Source organism: Lithobates pipiens, unplaced genomic scaffold (genome assembly GCF_037356315.1).
Source record: "Lithobates pipiens isolate NorthernLeopardFrog02 unplaced genomic scaffold, aLitPip1_a1.2 Scaffold_8, whole genome shotgun sequence".
Taxonomy (NCBI): Eukaryota; Metazoa; Chordata; class Amphibia; order Anura; family Ranidae; genus Lithobates; species Lithobates pipiens.
In genome coordinates, this window is record NW_027507903.1 from 230,613,462 (window position 1) to 230,640,268 (window position 26,807).

Genomic DNA, 26,807 nt, shown 5'->3' on the forward strand with positions numbered 1-26,807 from the left:
CAAGCAGACTAAGGACATGGATTACTGGAACAATATCCTGTGGTCTGATGAGACCAAGATAAACATATTTGGTTCAGATGGTGTCAAGCGTATGTGGCGGCAACCAGGTGAGGGGTGCAAATACCAGTGTGTCTTACCTACAGTCAAGCATGGTGGTGGGAGTGTCATGGTCTGGGGCTGCATGAGTGCTGCCAGCACTGGGGAGCTACATTTCATTGAGGAAACCATGAATGCCAACATGTACTGTGACATACTGAAACAGAGCACGATCCCCTCCCTTCTGAGACTGGGCCACAGGGCAGTATTCCAATATGACCCCAAACACACCTCCAAGATGACCACTGCCTTGCTAACGAAGCTGAGGGTAAAGGCGATGGACTGGCCAAGCATGTCTCCAGACCTAAACCCTATTGAGCATCTGTGGGGCACCTTTAAATGGAAGGTGGAGGAGCGCAAGGTCTCTAACATCCACCAGCTCCTTGATGTCATTATGGAGGCGTGCAAGAGGACTCCAGTGGCAACCTGTGAATCTCTAGTGAACTCCATGCCCAAGAGGGTTAAGGCAGTGCTGGAAAATGATGGTCACACAAAATATTGACACTTAGGGCCTAATTTGGAAATTTTCACTTAGGGGTGTACTTTTGAGGCGGCAGCAAATTTACACTGTTATACAAGCTGTACACTCACTACTTTACATTGTAACAAAGTATAATTTCTTCAGTGTTGTCACATGAAAAGATATAATAAAATATTTACAAAAATGTGAGGGGTGTGCTTGCTTTTGTGAGATACTGTACATACACTGAAATGCAGACCAAGTCTGTGATGGGCAGCTAAAGATTGAGGCACTTGCCACGTTCATTCCCAGCAGTTATAAGAACATACAAATAAAACTACGTATTCTAATCCTTTCAAAGCAGGTACACTGGAGATCAAAATTAGAGAACAATTTCTGAACACTTGATTTTTTTCAGAAATAATGTAATCTTCATTGCTCAACATTTTTGGAATTTTTGTTGTGGCTATACCATGCTAATAGAACAGTGTTTTTCAAAATAACCAAGGCACTTCAACAAAAAACCCTAATTTTATATAAAACCGAAGCACGGAGAAAGATTACAACTAACATTTCTGAAGATTACAACAATTTGTAGGAAGTGTACAGGCCCTTGCTTTGAATGACTTCAGCACATCTGCGGCCACTGGACATCACTAGTCTCTCACACTGCTCTGGTGTTTTTTTGTTCCACTCTTCTTCCAGTCTCTTCCACAGTTCAGTGACTGCAGTGGGTTTCTTGGCCATAACTTTGTCGCCAAGGATTTGCCAGAGGTTTTCTATTGGGTTTAGATCAGGACTCTGGGCTAGCCATTTCATTATTTCAATGTTTTCAGCTTCAAGGAACTTCTTTACCTGTTTTGCTGTATGACAGGGGGCATTATGGTGCATGAAAATTGCTGGCTGATTGGGTGATTAATGCAGGGAAGGAACCACATGTTGGCCTTCATCTGGACTCCCTGCTGCTGGAGGGTTTCAGTCACTTTGGAATGGCTCACCATCTTGCAAATCAGTGTAAACTGGAAAGTTGGGCTGCCAGTTAAATGGTTTGTCAGATAAAGAAATTGGCACAAGGTCCCCGATTAACACCAATAACTGAGAGGTATCTGAAAGTGTTCTCTAATTTTGATCAATGTTCTTTTTCAAGTCTCATTTAAGTTTTTTTTTTTTGTTTTTTGTTTTTTATTATTCTGTGCTTCCAAATATATGTAACTCATGAAATCTGCTTAACAAAACTGCTCTTTTAGGCTGGGTTCACACCATCGACGCATGTGGCTCCCAGTAGTGGTCCGGTGCGTCCTGGTTCACCGCTTCAGGTCCGATTTCAGCATGAATTTTTGGCTGAAACGGACCAAAAGATACACAGGATTCCTGTGCAAATTCGCATAGAGAGCCGGTCAAAATCTCCTGTTATTGCAGGTTGTTCTCTAATTTTGATCTCCAGTGTACATGTGTGAGGTTGTGTGTATTACATGAACATCTACGATACCTAAAGCATGTCATATGCACATAGGCAGTTGCCACTCAGTGCATGCTTGATTAAACAGAGAAAGTATGTAAAAAATTTAAAGAAAGTTTGTGACTAATGGGGATTCCTGCACTGTCAGAATACCCTGATTAACGCTGCAGCTGATTGTCTGCAGCCGCTGATTGATTGAACCTTTTCCAATGATCCCTTTCGACAGAAGTTGGTCGTTATATAGACTTCTGTTGAGCTGGAATGGCCAACGATGTCTCAAGATTCGCCCAGTCCCCGCTGGCCAGCATTAGTCACAAACATTCTTTACATTTTTTACATACTTTCTCCGTTTAATGCCTGACTCCATGTTTGGATTCTATCTGACTCAATCCACATTTCTATGTATAACCCAACACTTGGTATAAACAGTCTTCAACCTGCTCTACCCGTAACTTTACAATGTTAAAGAAATATGCCTAGAAGTAAAATGATCCATTAAAAGCCATACCTGTAAAAGAAAAAGGTAAATACTTATTTTTCCCACTGCCCAGGAGATTAAAACTACAGATATGTTGGTTTCTCAGTAGACTTTTGGTTATCATTTCTACAGATTGGAGCAGCGATCAACTGTGCAGACAGCAAGAAAGGGACTTAACATCATCTTATACAGTTATAGCTTTTTACAGATAGTTTTACTCTGACAGGCTCACTTTAAATCTATCCTTTCAGGAAGGAGCTATAAAGGCTGAATTTAAAGCAAATTTGTCATGAGAGAAATATGCTTGTTGCTTTAAATTCCTGCTCACCTACTAGCTTTATTTGTTCTAAGTCACTGACACAGAACATGAATTTCTAGAAAAGGTCCTTATCACCATACTAAAGTATGAGCTCAGCCTCAGCTGGTTTCTTTGACTTTTTTTAACCTACACATATGATATACTAGCAATATATAAGTAACACAGTAAAGTACATTTCTGATTGTTAGCTTACCTAGACAAAGCATGTGACCCCCTAGATCAAAGGTGCTCACAAGTCATTGTCAGCTTATCTGCAAAAAAGTTGCACAGTGAATGTGAAAACTAGCATTTCATGTAATTTACTTAAAGAGGGCCTGAGCTGTGTAAGCTGTACCCAAAATGGTAAGTAATGGATAAAGAACTGGTAATGCTTGTGATATCCCTGCAGATGATTTTTTCCTCTACTACTGTCCTACAATGCCTTGTTCTTTACTGTGTTTTTTGTGTGGAGGTGGCCATCTTAGCAGGCCATGTTCCCAAGACATCCAAACAGTTACACAGTTGTGTTCATTAGACACAGGGTTGAAAACTAAAACGTTGCTTGTACTCCTGTAAAGAGATCAGGAAGATGTAACCTAGCAGTAGTCTATAACTATTGGTTTGAGGAACACTGGGGTAACCTATGCTTGGCTTATTGAAAACATATAATGCAGTAGAGGTTCTGATTCAACGCTTCTCAGCATCTGCATAGAGGAGGTTGTATTGCACATTAAAATTATTTGAAACCCACATGCCTTAGACCTTTAATAGAATTACCATATTTGCATCCAATACAATGACATATGTAAGGTCTTCTTCGAGTTATGTTTATGGGGTTTACTGACTTTCCATGGGGTTAATTTATATGTGTAAACATAGTGAACAATGATCCCACCGCTTGGTTTAAGGAGGCAGGGGGGCATTTTGTCAGATTTGGCCAGTAAAAGGTCTAGCTCCCTTACAGCTATAAAAGTCTTCCTGTAAATATTCACTGCTGTGAACACTTTCCTCTGAGGCTTTTTAACAAAACAAGGGTTTTCTCTGAAGCACACATCATTCATATTTTACATGAAGTCTAATTTTTACTCTTTTAGCAAAGTTATGTTACAGGCCAGTATTATATACAGTGCCAAGAACTGCACGTGGGAAAATATTCTTTGACTTTAATTTTATTATCTTGTGGCCAGACATTTAACAAGTTCAGAATCTGTCCAATGCGATAAAACTTTTAAAAACATACCATTACAGTGATAGTCGAATTAGACAATGTACAGTCCCCAGTAGTGAATAGTAGTTGACCAGCATGCAAATTGTTTCCCTTGGCTGTCCCCTGTTTTGTACCGTGTGAAAGCTAAACATTAAAGTATAACTAAATACTAAACTTTTTTTTTTAGTTCTGGATAGAGTGGAGAGGGAATAGAAACCCAGTGAGTGCCAGTAACTATTTTGTCAGTTGGGATAGTTGCAATACATTTTTCATAAGCATGACTTCTGTATGAATAGATGCTTCAAACTGTGCAGAAAAGTTTGTAATACATTCATCTAATTTATATAATTTAATCATAGTATGAAACATTATTTGTGTTTACTACTATTATTTTGTAGAGCGATACAATTTAGGCCACTTTCACACAATGTCAGTTGTCTTTTTGTGGATCTGAATGGAAACTCAATGTTAGTCTACTGGAAGGTGATGGATCAGGTGTAAAAAGATGTAAGAAAAGGCATGTCTGTTTACATCTGTCTGCGCATAGACCACTTAGTGCAACATGCGGAGTATCTGCAAGATGCTTTAGAAGTGCAGAGCCATGGTCTGCCTGATGCAGAGCCTTGTCCCTGAAGACAGGAAGGCCCATTGCAGGGGAATGCCCACTGTGGAGGGAACGAACCCAGAATGATTATTTCCCAGGACGGTGAGTAAGGTCAGAAGCCCTCTAAACTTTTTAACCCTGAGGTGCTCTTGTCCTATCAAGGGGGTATAGGGAAATAGATGACTAAATACTGGTGCTAGTAATGAGACTAGGTTACCAGCTCTTCCTTTAAAATTTTATGCCATTGTGCTGTTTTACACCTGTGTGTACCCCCTTAGTGGTGCTTCATGTGCATTCGCAGACTTGAAAACTCACTACATCTGTGCATTCTACCTGTTCCTCTGTGGACTTAGACTTCCAGTTAGCAACATCTCTGGGTCTCCTCCAAACTATGAGCACACTGGTGATTTGAATTGTGATACCTAGGTTGTTGCAGGTTACACGTGCCTGTCTTATACTGTTGCAAAGTTTGTGAGTACTCTTATGAAGATAAATTCACAGGCATGGCATGTCATAAGCAAATAGGAGGGTCTTCCTAGCTGAGAATCGGCTTTTAGTCTTGTTGGGGGTGGTAGTTCCTCTCTACATCATCTGGTCTTCCAGCCACTTCTTTAGAGAGGAATTTTCTGCCACTGTCAGATTTCATGGTCAGAATTTCTGGCCTTGCTGAGGCAATAGACAACAGGGGTCAGAACTTTGCCTCCCCAGCCCCTCCTCCGGACTTGGTCTTTCACCTTTAAGCTAGAAGTAGTACCTGAGAAGTAGGTAGCTATTAAATGGGAGGATCCCTCATCTGTGATGACAACTGATCATGTGATGACAACAGAGCCGGTAACCGGCTCTTTTTTTTTCCTCCTCGCGCTGACAGCGCGAGGAGAAAAAAAAGCCGATCACTGGCAGCCGTGAGAAGGACTTCAGTCCCGATCACGGCGAGCTGGCGCCAGCTCATCAGTGCCCACCTGCCCCCTGCCAGTGCCACCTAAGTAAAGGCAAAAGTGCCACCCATCAGTGCCACCCATCAGTGCCCACAGTGCCACCCATCAGTGCCCACAGTGCCACCCATCAGTGCCCACAATCTGCCTCAACAACAGTGCTGCACATCCGTGCCCATCAGTGTCATCTACTAGTTCCCATCAGTGCCGCCCATCAGTGCCCAGCAGTGCCACCTATCAGTGCCCATCAGTCCCATCTATCAGTGGTACCTATCAGTGCCCATCCATGCCACCCATCAGTGCCATCTTATCTATGCCCATCAGTGCCACCTTGTGCCACCCGCTCTGTGCCTATCGGTGCCACCTTATCTGTGCCTATCGGTGCCACCTTAACTGTGCCTATCAGTGCCCACCAGTGCAGCCTATCAGTGCCCACCAGTGCCGCCTCAACAGCGCATTTCAATGAAGGAGAAAAATGACCTGTTTGCAAAATTTTATAACAAACTATTAAACATGATTTTTTATTTTTTATTTTTTTGTTTGTTTAGCAAAAAATAAAACTCCCAGCTATAATCAAATACCACCAAAAGAAAGCTCTATTTGTGGGAAAAAATGATAAAAATTTAATTTGGGTACAGTGTTGTATGCCCGCGCAATTGTCATTCAAAGTGCATCAGCGCTGAAAGCTGAAAATTGGTCTGGGCAGGAGGGGGGTTTAAGTGCCCAGTAAAAAAGTGGTTAAACATGTTTAGACTTGTCAAGCATTTTTTTATGCTGGAATGCTCCTCTCCTGAACGCCCTGACCCTGGGTTTTTTTCTGCATCTAAATACCCCTGCCTCTAAATGCCTGTAAACACCCATGGACACATTAGGGGCATTTAGAGGCTGAAAATAAAAGAAATGCAGAATGCCTTTAAAAGCATCCTGCATGAGACCAAAAAATGAAAACTATGGAGCCAACAGCTTCATGCAACTTTTTTTTTTTTTTTTCATTTTTGAGTAGCTGCTTTGGAACAAGAATGAGAGAAAGGGGGGCTGTTTTAAGGTCCCCCTGCCCATGGGAATGTGACAGAATAGGAGTTTCAAGGCCCCCAGTTACTTAATTGGTCAGTCACGTTAGGTGGGTGGGTCTTGTTTCCTGCCAATTAAGGTGGATTGAAAGGTTAAGGCTAAGTTAGGTAACCAATAAAATTTCAGATGGCATAGGACCAGGTCAGCTGACCACTGGAAAAGGTCAGCTGAACTTTATAAATATTCCAGAAGATTAGGTCACATGATGGCATGGAATATTCTAGACGGGACAAGGCATTGCAATAGGTTATTTTTGCCAGTTCCTCAAGACCCCACCTGTGAGCTCCCCCCCCCCCTTGACGTGGCTTTATAATATTATGTGGTTTACCCCCCTTTTTGTAGTAAAGGGGAGTGGTTGATAAAAAAATATCATTTTCGCCAACGTGTGTCGTAGTGGCTGGGTTGCTTACTGTAATGTTGTTTGAGTAAATAAGTTATTTGTGAATTCATTTATCTAACTAGAAATGGTTACGTGTTTAATAAAAAAGAAATTGATTACCAATAATAAAGGTCGCAGCCAAGTTTACTCCACTATTTGTTTGCTAGTATCTATTTATAGATTACTATTTCTGTCTACAGTCCCATGCAGGCTGGCTTTTATGGCTTTAGATACCTGGTCAGTAATTTACTTGGTAGCAAAGCAAAGATGAGAATAACCACTTTTTAGCTTTCATAAAAGCATTTTGTATATGGGTGCTTTCATTTTTTATCAATACAGATTCCCATGAAGTGTTATGTTATGTATGTCAAAATGTCTGCAATTATGTGGGGGACACTGTTTGCAGACATAGCTTGGCAATACTCCACGTGGAAGGGAACCTGACCTAAAAGGTACCTTCAGACAACTTGTGTTCTCAGCCATTAGCTAATACAGTTAAGAGCGCATGGGTGAATTTATTGTAAGAGAAATTTTAACAATTATTTTTTGCTTTTTAGCACAAACAATACCCCAGATGATGACTCCTTAAATCGTTATCCCCATACCGACCGAGCAACATGTGGCCGCTACAGCAGAGATCCCAATTCTGTAAATTCTGTCCAGGGAAATTCCTTGGAGAAAAAGATAGAAGAACTTGAAAAGGTACCAGCTTTATGGAATTGCATGTTTTTTTTTTTATTATTATGAACAAAACTATAAATAGATAAACCCCGTTTTTATATTGATTTTACAGGAGCTAGCAAAAGAAAGGCATGACAATTTAAGATTAGTCAAGTTAATGCAAGACAAAGAAGAATTAATTATGAAAATGAAGGAAGAAATTGACTTGTTAAACAGAGTAAGTATAAGATGAGCACTGTATATGATGTTTAGTACAAGAGTTTGAACATAGTATGATGCAGAATGGAGTTTTTGATTCATCCATGGCTCTTAGGGACCTGTTGGGTTTAACTTATTATTAGAACTATCTTGTTGGTGATGCTTGTTCATATATTTGTGATATCCACCAAAACATCTCAGTTTATGATGCAGATCAGACATTATTTTAAATCTTTTATTAGTTTTATTAATATTATGATCTTTTACAGGATTTGTATAACTCCCAACAGTTTGTCCAGCGTTTTACTAACTAAAGAGAGAGAGTACAGTGCCTGGGGTCCTGCTTGTGTGAACTTACAATCAAAAACAGTTCCATAACTTTTTCTTGCAGTAATAATGTATTCCTTCAGGGCCGGCTTACACAGGAATCGCACAGGGACTTAATTATAGTGGGCGAAAAATCAAACTGGAACGCATAAAAATTTGTGTGTGCATTCCTTTTAAAAAACACATCACACTTTATATTGCGTGGTACCATGTGATTGGATGCCTGCAAATTCACTATGTATGCGATCTGCATTCAGGTTGCTGTTAACATTACATTGGCACCCACAGCAGATCGTAAGGGCAGTGCGTTTGAGCCCTGTGTGGGTACATTTTACTTTAAAACCGGGGTCTGGTGTGAATCAGCCCTCAGTGTTTATGGTGGGAGACCATAACAGGAAATAAATAATATAAGGCTATAAACAAGAAACAAATATTCTCTAAGGCCAAGAAATATACATTACCCAGGGCCATTTTTCCCCTAAATTCCCAGAGCTATTTTTAATGGGGCTCTATTGCTGCAGCACAATGGACACGCTAATACAGTGTGCCATCACGTCCAGCAACACCTGTGCAGAGAGTATGCAAAGCATCTTGGGGCCTATAGTCCCAGAGCTGGGAGCATGTCAAATTGTGCCATGTATGGGAGCATGATCTGTCAGGAAGGGCTAGAAATCGTCAGTTGATCTCTAAATGGATCTAAAATACAGAAATTAATGCAGTTCTGTATTCATTGATACATACGTTAATTAAATGACTTTATTAAATGCAAGCAGTGTAAGTACCTGAGGTTGACGTGGTATCATCTTCTCACAATCCCTGTAAAGCAGAGCTTTGAATGGTGAAATAAAAGCAGCATAAGAAGCCAGTAATTTCATATGCTAACAAGGAACACACTGATAGGAGATATAGGGTTAAACTCATCACTGCGCTGCTTTTCCTTCACTGTTCAGTCACATGCTAGGGGAAGCCTAGGTTTAGAGGAAGCTGATTGAATGATGTTGGCAAGGTGCTGCTTCAGACTGAGGGTGAATATTGTGGCAAAAGCTGCTTTTTAAATTATCTTTTTAATAGAGCTTTATTAAACATTTTGGACTGACTTATGTTTTTTAGCAAAGGGCAACAGTACTAGTGGCGCTTAGAAAATCTGTTCCACTAACCATGCAGCATATTGAAGGCAAACAGGCCCAATCCCGATCCAGGTTGAATCTGAGGTTCAAGTTGTGAATCAACCCACTTATCATGAAGTTAAACAATATCAAGTAGTGGAGGCTCAGAAATGTTGTTTTTGGCGAATATGTGCAATCCACTTAGCTTATCAGTTGGTCCAATCCATTCTGAATTTCAAGTTCTGATCTGAATTATGTATGAGTGTGAAATGATCTATTATCTCTGCTAGTGCTCTGAAGAATTTAATACAAATTAAGGTGGAAATCTCCCAAAAACCACTATATACGTGATATTAAAATGCGTGAAAAAAAGAGAAAAGGATGTGTGTCTGTTGACTTACACCTCAAAAATGCGCATATATGTTAAAAAATGGTGAATCAATCACATAGAAATAAACAATTAAAATATTATTAATGTGCTCAATAGAAAAAATATATACGCAAACCAATATCTGAAAAATCATATGCAAACCAATATCCATAAATTGTGCTCTATGTTCAAAGTGACAATCAATAAACGTTTTGTGAAAGTACCAAGAAAAAATAATAATAACAAAAAATCTTATAATGTCCAACAAAGATTTTTTTCAAAGTCGCATCATCTGGTTGCTGGAAAAACGCATGGAACTTTCATCAAATGAGGTAAAGTAAAGTGACTAGTGCAGAAGGGTTAAATGCATTCCTCTCCGGTGCGCCACTCTGTGTTAGGAAAAAGGTATGTATATGTGCTCACCAGACCAAAAACCCTCAATGGGTTAACCGAGCAGCCACAGTATGAGCCACTGTGCAGCTTTCTTTGGGCTCTGCTTCTGCTATGCTGGGGGGATGTTTTACACTTTTCCTTCCGCAGATAGTCCGTTTAGCAATTATACATGAAGGGAAACAGAAGTACAAACATAGTGCAATACTGTTGTTTGAACGTTTTTGTTTATTAAGAAGTCAGGTTACTCACAATATCCAAAGAGACAAATCGCTTTAAAGATTAACTGCGCCGGCGTTGCTGCTGTGTAGCGTGGCCTAGGACGTGCACCTTACACTGGTATACACAGCAGCAACGCCGGCGCAGTTAATCTTTAATATCAGATTTAATATCACGTATATAGTGGTTTTTGGGAGATTTCCACCTTAATTTGTATTAAATTCTTCAGAGCACTAGCAGAGATAATAGATCATTTCACACTCATACATGATTTTGGTATCCACAGTGCACAAAAAGGTTTTAGCGCCAAAGCTTAATTTATATCTCAGATTTCTAACCTATTCCTATTTTTAGGGACAGGTTTCAAGCACAGGCAGCTTTAACCCCTTGAGTTCATTTTAATTCATTTCAATTTATCTTTATTTCATTTTATTTTTTCCCTTGCCTGTGTGGCGGACGGGTGGAATTTGTCCATAGCGCAATCTTATCTATTTTTATTGCTGATCTGAATTAATTCACTCATCACACAAAAACCAACGGAGCACAAAAGTTTCAGTATACAATTTGGCCTAAATGTATGAATTTGCTAAATTTTATAACAGAAACAAAGAAAAACAGTATCTTGGGGTTTTTTTTTTCAAAATTTATGTGAAAAAAAAATGCATATGGGTACAGTATAGCAGGGCCGAAATTAGGGGGGGCAGGGGGGGGCCCTCCCCCAGGTGATGCATCTAGGGGGGCACCTCCCGGGGGTTCTGCCCCCACCAGCACTTGGAACCGCTGCTCTCTGGGTGTCACTGCTGCCTGATCAATTGTAATGGACAGGCAGGTCTCCCTGTAGGGTGCAGTGAAGGCCCTGGACTGGATGGTTCAGTGGAGGCCCTGCGCAGATGGGGGGCGCAGAGGAGCCCCTGTAGTTGGGGGATGCAGAGGAGGTCCTGGGCTGGGGGTTGCAGAGCAGGCCCTGACCTGGAGGGGTGCAGAGGAGACCCTGAACTTGGGGGATGCAGAGGAGGTCCTGGGCTAGGGGGGTGCAGAGGAGGCCCTGACCTGGGGGAGGTGCAGAGGAGACCCTGGACTTGGGGGATGCAGAGGAGGTCTTTGGCTGGGGGGGTGCAGAGGAGGCTCTGACCGGGGGGGCAGAGGAGGCTCTGGACTGGAGGGGGGTGCAGAGGAGGCTCTGACCGGGGGGTTCGGAGGAGGCTCTGGACTGGAAGATGGTGCACAGGAGGCCCTGGACTCAGGGGTGTAGAGGAGGCCCTGGACTTGAAAAGTGGGGTTGATAAAGGACCTGGATTCAGAGAGCAAGGTGCAGAGGAGACTTTTAACTTTGGGCAGACTAAAGGAGTCCTTGGACTAGGAGAGGAGTGCAAAAGAGACCCTGCACTAGGGGGTGGGTTCAGAGGAGGCCATTGACTAGGAAATGGTGGTTGGTGTGGCAAAGGCCCCTGGATGGGGGGGGGTACAAGGGAGATACTGGACAAGGTGAGGGGTTACCTGGAGGTCCCAGACTATGAGGGGGGGGGGGGGGATCATGGAGGCCCTCTGAACTAGGAAAGAAGGTGCCTGAAGGACCTTCCAGCTTCAGGGACAAAGAGCCTGGATCTAAAGCGGCACAGTGGTGTAGTGGTTAGCACTCTCACCTAGCAGTAAGAAGGGTCTGCTGGTTCAAATCCCAACCACGACACTACCTGCCTGGAGTTTGCATGTTCTCCCTGTGCCTGCGTGGGTTTCCTCCAGGTGCTCTGGTTTCCTCCCACAATCCAAAGACATGCAGGTAGGTTAATTGGCTTCTGTCCAAAATTGGCCCTAGTATATGAATGAGGACCTTGGATTGTGGGCTCCTCGAGGGTAGGGACCGATGTGAGTGTGCAACGTACAGGGATAGTGACAATTGTAGACACTCACTCAGGTTGAACTGGATGGACTGGTGTCTTTATTCAACCTTACTAACTATGAAACTATAAAGCCTGGGCTGAGGAAGAGCCTGCCTGGGCTCTGGAGGGAGAGTTCACAACATAAACAGGGACCATTATCAATTGTCGCAAGTAATGCCAAACAGGAGCAGAGGCAGTTGTGTGATAGATTAATTAAAGGAGAAGTACAGCCAAAGCCGGTTTGGTTGTACTTCTCCTCTCAGCTGATGTCACAGAGTCAGTCCAGGCTGGGGAAAGAAGATTGCAACCATATGATATGATTGGGATCCACTCACATGCCTGGACCGGCACCCAGCTCAGCCTCTCAGCAAGCTGCTGAGAGCCTGACCTGGTCACTCCTGCCCCCTCCACAGCCCAGTGTTTCAGTTAGCACCGTGGGGTGGGGGGGGGGGGCAAAGCAGAGAAGCCAGAGACTGACAGCCACCAGCTGTCTGCTCAGGGAGCACTGAGAACTGAATGATCGGCTGTTTGATTACTTGGTTCTCAGCTTTAGAGCTGGCAGTGGGCAGATACAGCATCTACCTAGGTAAGTATATGATTCATAAATAAAATTCCATACCCAACATTTTCTCTTTCCTGCTATCTGGCCCACATGACAATTAGGCTTCATTCACATGGAGCATATGTGTCCATGCCCAATGTGATGGCCGTGTATCCTGCATGGTGTTCTGTGCATCCCTGTGTAGGCAGTCCAATCAAAGTCAATTGGGACACAGAAGCTGCATGGATATAGTCAAATGTCAAAATCTGGCGTGCAGACAGGAAGGGATGCATGTATCCAAACACACCGTGTCTGCATTCAGATCTGTGCACCTACTTCTATAGATGAACCTCTCTGGTGGATGCAGCAAAGAGTGGCTCCACACATCTTTATCCTCCTGTCTCAGCGCCCGTCTGAATAAGCCCTTTATCAAGACTAGAGCAGACAGAATTTGGAACAGCTGTGAATGGCAACCAATCAGCTCATAGCTTTAATTTTTAAAGCTGAATAAGCTGAAGATAGAAGCTGATTGGTTGCATGCGCAACTGTATCAGATTCTGACTGCACCAGTTTTGATAAATTCCCCTTACTGTGTTTTACATTTCTTACTCCTGACTACTGCATTCTAATTACAACACATGCTTTGTTAAAGTGGTTGTAAAGGCACAAGATTTTTAATCTTCATGCATTCTACGCATGAAGGTAAAAAGCCTTCTGTGTGCAGCAACCCCCGTCCCCCAGCCCCACCTAATTCTTGAGCCCCCTCTCGATCCAGCTATGTCCACGGGAGCCTTGGCTGTCTGGGGACTTGCACTTCTGATTGGCTTTTGGCAGCAGCGGGAGCCCTTGGTTTACACTGCTGTCAATCACAGCCAGTGAGCCAATCAGAAGAGGGAGTGAGTGAAGTCAAGGCATGGCCATGTGTGTGTGTGTGAATGGACACACAGAGCCGCAGCTCAGGAGCGTGCCTGCTTGGGTGCCCCCATAGCAAGCTGCTTGCTGTGGGGGCAACCAGAAAAAAGGAGGGACCAGGAGTGCCGGCGAGGGACCGAAGATGAGGAGTATCCAAGCTGCTTTGTGCAAGCCCACTACACACAGCAGTTAAGTGTAACATGTTTATTATTTAGAAAAAAAAAGAAAAAAAAAATCAAGACTTTAATATCACTTTAAGGTTACCGTAGCTGTGTGTAGTAAAGGATATGCAATAGAACAGTGTTTTTTTTAAGGTTTGTACTGTCTGCTACATAATCACTTGTGGCACAGTCATTAAAGCATATGGCCATGTAGGCTCCTCCCTCTGATGTAATTTGACCACACCCACAATGTTGGCATGGCGCCACTATATTCTCCAGCCCCGAGTGCCATTTGTGCTAGCTATGTCACTAGAGTATAGCATTACCATACAATTGTCTTACAAAGTGTGGCAGCGCTGAAAATTGGCCTGGGCAGGAAGGGGGTGAAAGTGCCCTGTATTAAAGTAGTTAAACTGGTACATTCTCTTAGCTGAAACATTTGATATGTTTTCTATTGTGAATAAAATATAGGCTATAGGATTTGCAAATCATTGCCTTCTGTTTTAACGTAGACTTTATACAGTGTCTTAACTTTTTTGGAATTGGAGCTGTAATTACAGAGAAAGGTTGAGAGAAGGAGATTGAAGGAGAGTGCCTAGAATTGTTTCATTTATTATCTGTAAATGATCAAGAAGTATCACATGAGGTCTTGATGCTTTTTACACACACAATATTTATTCACAATTCCCTATGATTAAAAGTCCAGCAGCACATCCCCAGGTGGATTGAAGCTAGACTCCCTGGTAGTAGTAGCTCATGTATTTTGCATTGTATTTGGAAGAAACCTAACTGCATAATGAAATAATATGATGGCTTCTTGTATTTTTTTAACCGCTTGCTGACCAGTGCACACAGATGTACATCGGCACAATGGCACAGGCAGGCAAATGGGTGTACAGGTACGTCCCTTTAAATTTGACGCCTTTCGGGCAGGTGCGTGCCCGCAGGTCCCCGGCACTCCATTTTCTGCGGCAGCCCACGATTGCGGTGTGGAGAGGTAGAACGGGGTAGTGCCTATGTAATCAAGGCATTTCCCATTCTGCCTTGTGTCATGACAGGGATCCACTGCTCCCTGTGATTGGTAGCCCCTCCCCCAACAGTTAGAATCACTCCCTAGGACACACTTAACCCCCCCCCCCATCGCCCCCTGGTGGTTAATCCCTTCCCTGCCAGTGTAATTTACACAGTAATCAGTGCATTTTTATAGCACTGATCACTGTATAAATGACAATGGTCCCAAAAAAGTGTCCGATGTGTCCGCCATAATGTCACAGTCATGATAAAAATCGCAGATCGTCACCATTGCTAATAAAAAATAATAATCTAAATGCCATAAAACTATCCCCTATTTTGTGGACGCTATAACTTTTGTGCAAACCAATCAACATATACTTATTGGGATATTTTTTTTTTTTTTTTTTTTTTTACCAAAAATATGTAGAAGGCTACATATCGGCCTAAACTGAGGGAAAAAATGTTTTTTATATATTTTTGGGGGTTATTATAGCAAAAAGTAAAAAATATTGCGTTTTTTTTTTTGCTCTTTTTTTGTTTATAGCGCAAAAAATAAAAACCGCAGGGGTGATCAAATACCACCAAAAGAAAGCACTATATTTGGGGAAAAAGGACGTCAATTTAGTTTGGGTAGAACGTCGCACGACCATGTAATTGTCAGTTAAAGTGACGTAGTGCCGAATCGCAAAAAGTGCTCTGGTCAGGAAGGGGGTAAAATCTTCCAGGGCTGAACTGGTTAAACACTGTAGCTTTTGTTCTGCAGCCATAACAAAGGTACACCACTATATCTGTTAAATTAACTTAATTTATATTACGCAGAAAGCACAGGGAGACACAGGAACACCCATATTGTAGCGGGATGGGTGACACTATAAGACCCCTTTCACACTGGAGCATTTTTCAGGCACTTTAGTGTTAAAAAAAAAAGTGCCTGTGAAGCGCTTGAAAGAAGCCTCACCTGCAAACCCAATGTGAAAGTCCAAGTGCTTTAAGAACCCTTTCACAATGTCAGCGCCTGAAAAACGCTCGTAAAGCGCAGCTTAAACTAGCAGCGCTTTACCAGCGTTTTTCAAGCGCTATTGGGGCGCTTTTAACCCCTGCTAGTGGCCAAATAAAGGGTTAAAAGCACCCACAAAACGCTTCTGCCAAAAGCGCTTTTCAGGCGTTTTGCAGGCGCTTCCCATTGATTTCAATGGGAAGGGGCGCTTTAGGAGCGGTGTATTCCATCGCTCCAAAAGCGCTGCAAAGAAGCTGCTTGCAGGACTTTTTTTTGACACCCTGCCAGCGCAGCGCCTCAATGTGAAAGCACTCGGGCTTTTACATTGGCATTGCAGTTGTGGCATCTTTGAGGTGCTTTTTTTTTTTTAAAGCTAAAGCTCCTGAAAAACACTCCAGTGTGAAAGGGATTTCAGTGTGAAAGCACTCAGGCTTTTACATTGGGATTGCAGTTGCGGCTTCTTTCAAGCGCTTTACGGGTGCTTTTTTTTAATGCTAAAGTGCCTGAAAAACGCCCCAGTGTGAAAGGGGTCTAAGGTGGATAAACAATTTTCTTTTAAAGTCCCAAAGGAAATAACATCAGTGGATGCATTAGCAGACCAGAATCTGCAGTAGCTGTTTTTAGGGGAATGACCTTTTAGTCTTTTGATCTTTGAACCCAAAGTGCTTACCATTACAGCGAATTGTGTGTTAACAATAACATGCAGTAAAATATCCAATATTTTGTAATATAAATTAGCAGTCATAACTTTTTTTTATTTGTGTATAAAGTGAGTAGGAGACAGAACAAGTCTTTAGGTACTCACATGAACTGTCTTTGTGAGAAGATGGTTTGATGTAAAAAAACCATCATCCCTCAATGTTGATGTAAATTCTTCGATGCCATTGTGCAGCTGTCAACCACTTGGAAAAGAGTGGGTTAAGAAACAATCAAAAGCGAAAAACACAGCGCACTAAGGGGACCTTTATGTATAAAAAAGTAATTTATTAGACGTTAGGAAAAAACACATTCACAAGGAAAAAAATCTGACTTGGGATCTAACAGTTGTCTATATGAAGAAAAATAAAATCCATATTGTAATTATCAGACCTTGTGTAGATAAAAATACTTCAGCTTAAAATGGAAACAATACCACCAAGAAGCCGGAACACAAGGGGTTAATACTATCTCAATTCTCAGTGTCCGAAGTGAGATGATAGCCCAAGATAAAAGGCAGGGACTGATGCTTACACAAAACCAATGGTGAAAAGGTATCGTTTTATAGGACTCACTGTCAATGAAGCAGAGGACTTCTCCAGATCGATATGCCAGTAGGAGCAACTAGGATATGGAGTGATACCATTCGGGGTTGTCACTGTCTCCAAAATATGATGTTGAACCCGCTGGGGGATCTAGATTCGGCCGGAGATCTCGATGCTGCATGAGCCAGCATTGAAGGAGACCCGAACGGCTGACGTAATATCCGTAATCCCCGTGCGGCTGATCTTAAGCGGAGAGCCTCGTGCAGGGACGTGTAAACTTGCATGTTTTGTGCGTATGCGCTTTCTCAAAGTCCCGATTTTTTATTTTTTTTCCTTGTGAATGTGTTTTTTCCTAACGTCTAATAAATGACTTTTTTAAACATAAAGGTCCCCTTAGTGCGCTGTGTTTTTCGCTTTTTATAAAGTGAGTAGGGCCTAGGAAAGATACTTTGTCTTCCTAGGCACAGAAAAAATAGCTTTTTTTCTAACTTAACTATTTCTGCAGAATCGTCACCTCTTTTCTGAATAAATTGTAACTATAACTGGACAATTGGAGGAGGGAGCGGTGATGCGCCAGCATCACGCCCGGCACTGCAGGAACAAACCGCATGCATTATAACTTCATTGAGAGATTGTGGGCAGCCACAGGCATATAATGTTTAGCCCTGTGTCTCTGCCTATACATTGTCATTCAATCAAAGTAACCATGATAGTGAACGGGACTGATTGGGAGTTTGAACAGCCTGGGTCCTCTTACTACAGCTCATATCCTAAAACTACACAGGGGCTGCAGCGACATAGCAGTCCCCGTCTTACTAACAGGAAATCGGGGGCAGTGAGCCATATAAAAACAAGGATCGTTCAGTGGTTTCTTACTGCTGCAAGGAATGAAAAATAAGCTTATATGTTTGAGCATTTAATAATTAAAATCACGCCTTTGGTAATAACTGATTATTTGAATTGTGTTTAGCAGTGTATGATATTTATTTCATCCTGACCCTTCTCCCTTTTAGGCTTGTTTCCTGGTTTTAAAAACCTACATATATTTATACTTTGAAAGCTTGCAGTTTATAGCAGTGTACTTTACACCGTGGCTCTGTAAAATCGTGTTTTTATTGGATGTATTTTTCATTTCTTTTTTTTAAGGATTTGGATGATATAGAAGATGAAAATAAACAGCTAAAGCAGGAAAATAAGACCCTTCTGAAAGTTGTTGGCCAGCTAACAAGATAGAAGATAGATGAAAAGTTTGCTGTGGAACAAACACTACTGATTATTTTTCTCTTGAGAGGCGGGTGTGTAGGATAGGGGAAATTGGTTAAGGGAATAAGGGGATCTTAAGTCAACCTCTTCGATGAAGGGGTACACCCAAGTACACCCAACGAATGGTCAAGATTGTATATTTATTAATAGAGACTGTGTTCTTGAGAGTATGAAATTGCACCAGATTTTGAAGATATAACTTTTTGTGATAAACATGATTTTGCACTGTCATAAAAAAATATTTGACAGGTTTAAATGTTCAGCCTCCAATTTAAGTGATGTGGAATTCATCTTTTTCTATGTTTTGGGGTCAAATGTGTTTTTTTTTTCACACTTCTCAATCATAACTTTAGAGCTTAAACACTAATTTGTTAAATACATGCAAGTCAGACAAGCCTAAGTTAAAAACAGTGGACAGACAATTGTCAACCCAGTGTCTGGAGAAATCCCCGGAGGACAAAGGGTGAAGGAAGAGGAATGTAAACTTAGTCACCGGAATGGAATGTCTTCGTGTCTGGAGAGACCTAATCTTTACATGTAGAATGGCGATCTTGGACATTTTTCATTTCTCCATACCCTTGTACATGTCACTGAACACATTTTCATTTGTAGAACTCTTTGCATGGGAATATGATACTGACTGATAAATACAGAAACGTGTATTGATGTATATGCTAGTCACTAGCCTCCTTCAGAATAATATAACTAACTTTAACATTTTTTCTTACTCCTCATGTGTTTGTGTGCCCACTGACCCTTTTAATTCTCCATGCTTTTTAAAAACCTCTTTTTCATACATACCATTTTCACATTTACCCCTTGCCTGGGTAAACAGTAGCAACGATTTTATAGGCTGGTCCAATATTGCATAGTGCTTTTTATATTTGTTAGGGATCTGTAATCACAAAAGGCACAGTTGTAGGATTACCTCATTTATAGAGTGCTTTCCAATTTTTATATAGTGGCCCATGTTCCTTTCAATAAGCATGCTGTTGGATTAACAAGTAATTAGATGTAATCAAATGCTAAAGAATACTTAGGCCACAGTTAATTCTTACTTTGGTTAGACAGACTCTTGATCTCATTGTGAAGCCATGTTTTAAACAGAAGTTTGATATAACTATAATCAAGATGCTGCAAGAACCATGCTTAAAATTAAATTTTGGTGTTGGCACCAACTACCATTAAATGGGTCATTATAATTGCCAGCGTGGCAATACTTTGGTGTAATGAATTCTGAGCTTAGAAGAAAACTGTTCTGATTGAGAAAGTTATTTGTTTTCTCTGGGCATGAATACCACAACACCGTTCACATTACATCAGTAGACCATAATACCATGGATTTTGGTAAAACTGGAATCATTTCAGTTTTATGTCTACCAAGGTATTCCTTATGTCAGGGATATGCAATTAGCAGACCTCCAGCTGTTGCAGAGCTACAAGTCCCATGAGGCAAATCAAGACTCTGACAGCCACAAGCATGACACCCAGAGGCAGAGGCATGATGGAACTTGAAGTTTTGCAACAGCTAGTGGTCCGCTAATTGCATATCCCTGCCCTATGTTATTAAAAGCTCAACTCCTAATGCTACAGATGTGCCCTTTCCTGTACATACAACTGGGCCCTGTACCACTGCAAATGTGGATGAATAAAAAAAAAAAAAATATATATATATATATATATATATATATATATATATAGGCAAATATATATATAATTATCAGGTTGTGTAATAAAAAGATAATAAAATAAATTTTTATATCATACTAGCGGAAGTCATAAAATTCCTATTAATATGAACCTCCTTTATTTCTTTGAGCAGCAGCGAAGAGAAATGTTTTGCTCAGGGCTGTCTGTGAGTAATCTTACAGGCGGGAAGAGTATAAATCGTCCGATGCCCGGCCCATATGTACTGGAGTCGGTCCGACAGAAGTCAGCCGTTCAGCTGTCTTCTTTCGAAATGGCATGAGCAAACAAGGTCTGCTGACTGGCTCCCAATCATCGCTCACACCCATTAATTGGTGTGTTTTGGTGGAGGACCACCCTGCTAGGTTGAACGAAAAAGAACTACTAGTGTGTATGAGGATTAAAGTGATTGTAAACGATCACCTTGTAAAACAACCCATTCAGTTTAAAATGGAAAGCAAAACGTTTTTGTATTTAAATAAACATTCTAAATACCCCTTTTCCCTTTTTTTTTTTTTATAAGTGATTGCATTCCCTCTGTTCTCAGCTGCATAAGAGCTGGGGGAGGAGAAGCAACAGCACACTGAGCTTGCCAGGGAATGGCTGTTCAGCGGGGGCATGTCAAGAGAAGTCTGATCATTGGGGGAGAGCACACTAAGTTCCCAGCATAGCTATAGAACTGACCACAGTGTGTTCTCTGCTTAGTGTGGTCAGTTTTTTAATAGGAAAGCAGAGGGACTGGTAGGAACACCAGGGATTTCACATAAAGGAATCAATACAAAGAGAACAGGAAACGTTCTCATACAAGTACATGGTACAGCAAGCACGTAGGAATATGAAGGGTTGGGGTAACAAACTCTTTAAGGAAGCAAAATATGAGCATCCATTTATTTCTTATACTTTCCAACCACATGGGTTAATGTAATTACAATGATTTTCTTCTTCTCTGTCTAGGGCACACACTGACAAAAGCCAGTTTCTATCCTGTGGGCATGGAAATGATTGCTAAGCAGCAGCAAAGATTTCAAATATCCTGGAAAAAGATAATGTGCAATAGAACATACTGTTGATACTGGTTAATCCCTGTGTGGCCTGATTATTGCAATCAATTGCGTATAAATAACTTGCAGTGTATCACTACATTGTGCCTATGTAATGGACTAGTGTTAACAATATGTGTCTTTTCCTGGATGGTTTACACTAAGTTAGCAAGAACAGGAATTGGAGTTAGTGAATTGAAATCAGTTTCATATTTCTAAGTCACCTTATTTGGGCAGCCCAATACATTTATATTCCTTACATGCTGTACCTAAGTTTAAATAAGTAGGAAAGTCACTATATTGTGGCAGGTTGTCAATAAAATGATGGGATGACCAATGTTTTGTTTGTTATAATTAATGACTTCAGTGCTATAAATAATTGCATGCTTTAGCCTGGGTAATAATTGTATGTTGCTTGTATTAATACATGTAAGCAATTAATACATGTAAGCAAAATCTGGCAATACGCTGTATGTGATTTTCCCTACAAGTGTGACAGTCACAAATGTACACTAGAAGAACACAAAAATGGGTTTTCCAGGCTGCTAAAAAAAAATTCATATATCCAGTTGGTCACTGGGTCACTTTTCCCTATAAAAAGTTACGTTTCTTTATGGCAAACTTATCCAAGAGGCACACAATTCAGAAAAACATTAGTATGTAGCATTTATATTTCCATGCTTCCTGCTACATTTAGTGATCACATTTTTTTTAATTCAATAAAGCTTTTATCACATGCAATTTGTATTATCAGTTTTCATAGTAAAATCAATTCACGGGTTCTGGAGCAAGTTTCTATGGGTTGTCATTGAGGAGAGCTGAAAAACAAGCCACTCATGGTGCAGATAAAATATCATAAGACAGAGCACGCATTTATGAGAATTAGAGGTTCTAAGTAGTTTATTTCTTAAGAAGAAGAATTCTACACCAACATGATATTTAATTTTGTGAATTGAACATTTTGATTGTTAAATTATCATTACGTAAATTAAGATACATATGTAAAATAACTAATACAGATTTGTGAATTGACAAGTTTGTTGGAAATTGTTATAGTGTTACTGTGACAAGTAACATATATATATGTTATCATCCATAATATCTGCCATTCAGTTTGCCTCGCAGTGGCTCAAAGAAACACTAAATACTTTTAATGGTGGCAATACAGCGCTGTCTAAAAAATAATTGTAAGAAAAGAAATATGTGCTAAATAAACTGAATATAAAATTTAAAAAAGATGTGACTGAATTGGAAGCTGCAACTCAAATGTGAGATACCCACAATAATATTAACATATTTTCAAAAAAAGCTGCGCTATAGTGAACAACTATATAATATCAAGTACATATAGCATAATATATAAAAAAAAAAAGTCAGTGATTAACCGTTATACACGTAATATAAGTGAAATACAAATAATATAAAATTACACGTGACTGTGTTTTTTTTTAAAAATGCATGCACCACTAAAATCAAAGTATTATTCCTACGTGCAAGAAATTAGTCCATTTCCAAAAGAAGCAATTTTGGAAGATGTTACCTTTAACGGAATGACATAGGGAGGAGCGGCGTGCTGACGTCACCATGATTCTGCGCTGATCCCGGAAGCAACGGGCAGCGATATTGTAGCCGGCCGGCTGGAGTTTTTAATGATAGGCGCTTTTCATTCCAAAGACATGTAAGTGTAATCTGTATTTGTTTTATTAAACTAGTGACAGTATTACGCTATGGTGGTTCCTTCCTTTCTTTCTTCTATATTGGGGGAAATGAGCGGTGTGGTCGTAGGAGCATAACTTTGCCAGAGTGGAGCGTTTTAAAATGATTTGCCCTCTATGCTACTTAAACCTTGTCTGGGTGACAAGCCATTGGCGATACCTGATCTCATCTAAAGGATCAAAACAGCTGGTAAGCGGCAGTATTGTTGGTGGTGAAGGATCCTTTCTCTCCCTTTTGTGACACTTCTTCGTCGGTGTTGTGTGCAGTATCACAGTGGAGACTATATGGAAAATTGCTTCTTTTGGAAATGGACTAATTTCTTGCATGTAGGGATAATACTTTGATTTTCGTGGTGCATGTGTTTTTAAAAAAAACAGTTGCATGTAATTTTGTATTATTTGTATTTCACTTATATTACGTGTATAACAGTTAATCACTGACCTTTTTTTTTTCTTTTTTTTATATTATGCTTTACTGCATATACAGACTTATTATTTTTTTTTTCAATAACGTTTTATTCGATTTTGTCAGGTATACAATATTGATAACAATATATTAACATTAACAAAATATTGAAAGCAGATTGGAAAATGTAGATCTTTACAAACAGCAATCTAGGAAGTTGTAAAACATATAATAATTAGGTCTAGCTTTGAAGTTAACAATGTGCTAAACTGCTACATTCAATGTCATGGGTTACAAAACAAAATAATCTGAGAAAAAAAAAATGATAAAGCTTATTGTGAAACCCCTTGGGAAGGGGGAAGGCGATACTACAACTATTTCAGTGACCATGGGCAATTCATGTATGTTAGTCAATAATAAAAAAAACATATAGTATAATATAGTATAGGAGCAAAGTGTATGGAAAGTAGGTCAAAGGAATAGTGTGTAGGTATGATGTTATGACTAGAAAGTAATTACATAAAATAAACAGAAAATCTGTAACAAAACTATGTGCTGATCATAAGGATCCAAAGCTATCATATGTTGGAGGAAGAAAGAAATAATAAGGAGTTTGAAAGGTCTATCTGAGAGGGGGAGGGATAGTGTCGTTGGAGAGTAGGTTACTTAGAAGGAGAGTAAGATCCAGGAGTGTTGGCAGATATCGACCGGTGCATATATGGTAGAGTCTCCCAAAGGATCTCAGTGTTTAATAAAACAGGTGTTTCCTGAAGTGAGGAAATGCGACTATATATTCATATGTAAAAGGTTAGTGGGGGTGCGAGAAGGATTCTAGGAGAATAATGATAAGGGGTAATTATAAGTATAAAGCACAATCATGACTTGGTAAATTCATTTAAATAATGTGGTAGATATCCCTCATCCAATAAGCAAAGCGTGATATTCTTGTGTGGTGGTAAAGTGTTGCCAGCAGGACCATGTTTGTACAAATTTGGAAGGGGTGTCTCTTGCTTGATGGATCAGTCCTTCCATTTCAGCAGTTTTTTGAATGCGCTCAAACCAATCTCTTATAGATGGTGGGGTAGATAAGCGCCATTTTCTAGGGATACACATGTTAGCTGCCATGATCATGTGCATAGTTAGTGAGTGAAGGTAGGTACGTTTTGGTTTTGCAGGATAGTGTAAAAGAAATTGTGCTGGTGTGTAATCTAGTTTGTATGTGGTGATGGTTTGTATTAAAGCGTGAACTTTCTTCCAGAAAGGTTGTATCTTGCTGCATGACCACCATATGTGCAATAATGAGCCGTGTTCATTTCCACACCTCCAGCATTGTGTGGATAAAGAGGGATAAATATGATGGAGTTTGAGAGGGGTTCTATACCATCTGGTAATGAGTTTATTTGCATTTTCTTGTGCGTAAACATTCAGGGACCCTTTGTGTACAATTGTGTATATTGTTTCCCAATCTCTACGTGTGAAGTTAATAGATAACTCATTGGACCATTTCATCGATGTCCAATCGTTCCATTGCATTTGAGATGGGAACAGTAACACATAGGTAAAAGAAATTAAGTGTTTATGTGGTTCAGACTTTTGGCACATATCTTCAAATGGGGTGAGAGCCCTGGACCATTCTATGTTTAGAGATCGCGAGTCAAGGAAATTTTAGATTAGAAGATAAGTCTCGCGTGTAATTGTGTTTGGTCTAAGGAGGTTCGATAGTTCGTTGTAGGAAAGTAGATTGTCGTTTTTAAAGAAATGAAGGGCCCAAACCTGTTTGTAAGGCCACTGAATCTTCAGTAAGGGCGCCTGCATTCCCGGAGCAAATGCAGGGTTAAGTATGATAGGTGTCATTGGACCCGGGATGACTTATTTTACTGTTGTGGGTTTAGTAGCACTTTAAGTAAACCAGCAATTTTTTAATCCCGCCTAAACAAGAAGGTAGTACAACATGCCTGCTGCTATCTTTGTTAGCCAAAAAAGCCTCATCTGTTAACCTCCCTGATTTGCGGTAGTTACACTTTGTTTCTTGAGCCTGATTTGAGCTGTCTTCATAGTTAAGAGCTGGAAAGTTTCATTCCACCTCTCTGAGAATCCTATCCTCCCATTAGGGAGATGGCAGTTGGTGGAACTTAGTCATGAAGTATAGAAATGCAAGCCACTGTGACAAAGTGAAACTATAATAGAAGTGCACAGAATTTGCGCCTCTGGTTGAAAGTGTCATAACAGGTATTTTGTGGTATCTGTTCTTGGTTTAGATTCACTGTACACAAAAATATACAGTTCTATTTGAATTTATAATGTTATTACACCTAATTTCATGTATGGGGAATGGTGTAATAGTAATATAATGCAATAGTTGTTTCAATAATATTTAACATAGAGGTTCTGCTATGTAGGTAACAGACATAAGGTGCTCCAAGCTCTATAAAGTGGTAGGTTTGCATAAAATAAATGACTATAAAATTGTCCGGCATGGACTGGCCCACCAGAGGATCCTCCAAAGGCTCTCACAAGCCTCTATACTGTTGGCAGCTAGTAGCCTCAGAGAATAGCTGTACTTATAGATTGATAATGTGGCTGTGGTACTGCAACTGAGCAGTTGTCATAGGGAAGCGCTTCCATTTATTCCATCTCATTCATGCATACAGACGTTATGAGCAGGGCTGACCTCCTAAACACTTTGAAAAGGAGAGAAGAAGGACACTGTAAGTGGAGCAGTAGTAGACCAAAGGGAGCTGCGAAGACACACTCAAGTGAAGCCGGTACAACTAGGACATTCAGAATATTGGTGTATCTCCTTTAAACTGAGGAAGTGGTGGGTTCAAGCCATGAAATGCATCTTTGGTGAAATAAAGTAATTTGATGCTCCTAAAATATAAAGACTTTGATCCATCCCTAGCACAGCACTGCACATCAACTCTTCCAGTTCTGCCCCCTTTCATTAGTGGCCACCTACCTTCCATTTTATAGATCTGAATTCGAAAGAAGGGAGAGGGACCGAAGGCAATTCTGAGGGTATGTGGAACAATCTCAATTTAAAAAGATGGCAGGTGATTTGACTGTTCACTGATACTAGCCGTGACAAGTAAGTTGTGGGGGTGCTTGACAGAAGTATGCTTGAGTTTGCTATATTTCTTCTTAGTACAGAAAACTGGACGCTATTGCTATGGTGTTTAACTTAATTATAAATAACTAAATACAGCTTGTGGGGAAGGCATGTTAGTAATGGGGGGATTACTGCTGACTCATGTGTTTAAGACTCTGGCTATGGTGCAGTAATTTAGGTGTATTTTGTAAGTAGGGACAAGAATTGTGGCATATGTATATGTATTACAATGCGGAAATTGCATGTGATTTTGAACATGAATCGCAATGTATGCAATTCTTCAGCAGTGCGATTTGAACCATTATTCTGTATGGCTCAAATCGCATCAAATCCGAAACCAAAAACATACAGGGCCCCTTTCTCTTCCGTTCATTGAGGGACACAGCACCTTTAATCTTGACCTTAGGGTTATATCGCCACCTTCAGGAGAGGACTAGGCAAAACTCCACAGTACCGCCCAGGGCTATAACCCCTCACTCTGCTTCCAGTAGCTAAGTTTTTTTTGCCTAGTATAGGAGAAGGACCTGGCTCCCTGTGGGGATGAATGGTACTTGAAATTTTTTCTTTTTT

The 26,807-nt window shown here is 40.6% G+C and overlaps 1 protein-coding gene across 3 annotated transcripts in view; it reads left to right on the forward strand.

Annotated features, from left to right (window-relative positions):
- PAWR (pro-apoptotic WT1 regulator) overlaps positions 1-21,748 on the forward strand; it is a 169,758-nt gene extending 148,010 nt beyond the window's left edge. For all 3 annotated transcript variants that reach the window (XM_077473709.1, XM_077473708.1, XM_077473710.1), the window contains 3 exons: positions 7,542-7,686; positions 7,778-7,882; positions 18,165-21,748. In XM_077473709.1, the coding sequence (XP_077329835.1) occupies positions 7,542-7,686; positions 7,778-7,882; positions 18,165-18,251 (337 nt within the window). In that variant the 3' untranslated portion in view covers positions 18,252-21,748. The remainder of the gene's footprint in view (positions 1-7,541; positions 7,687-7,777; positions 7,883-18,164) is intronic.
- The last annotated feature ends 5,059 nt before the right edge of the window (positions 21,749-26,807 follow it).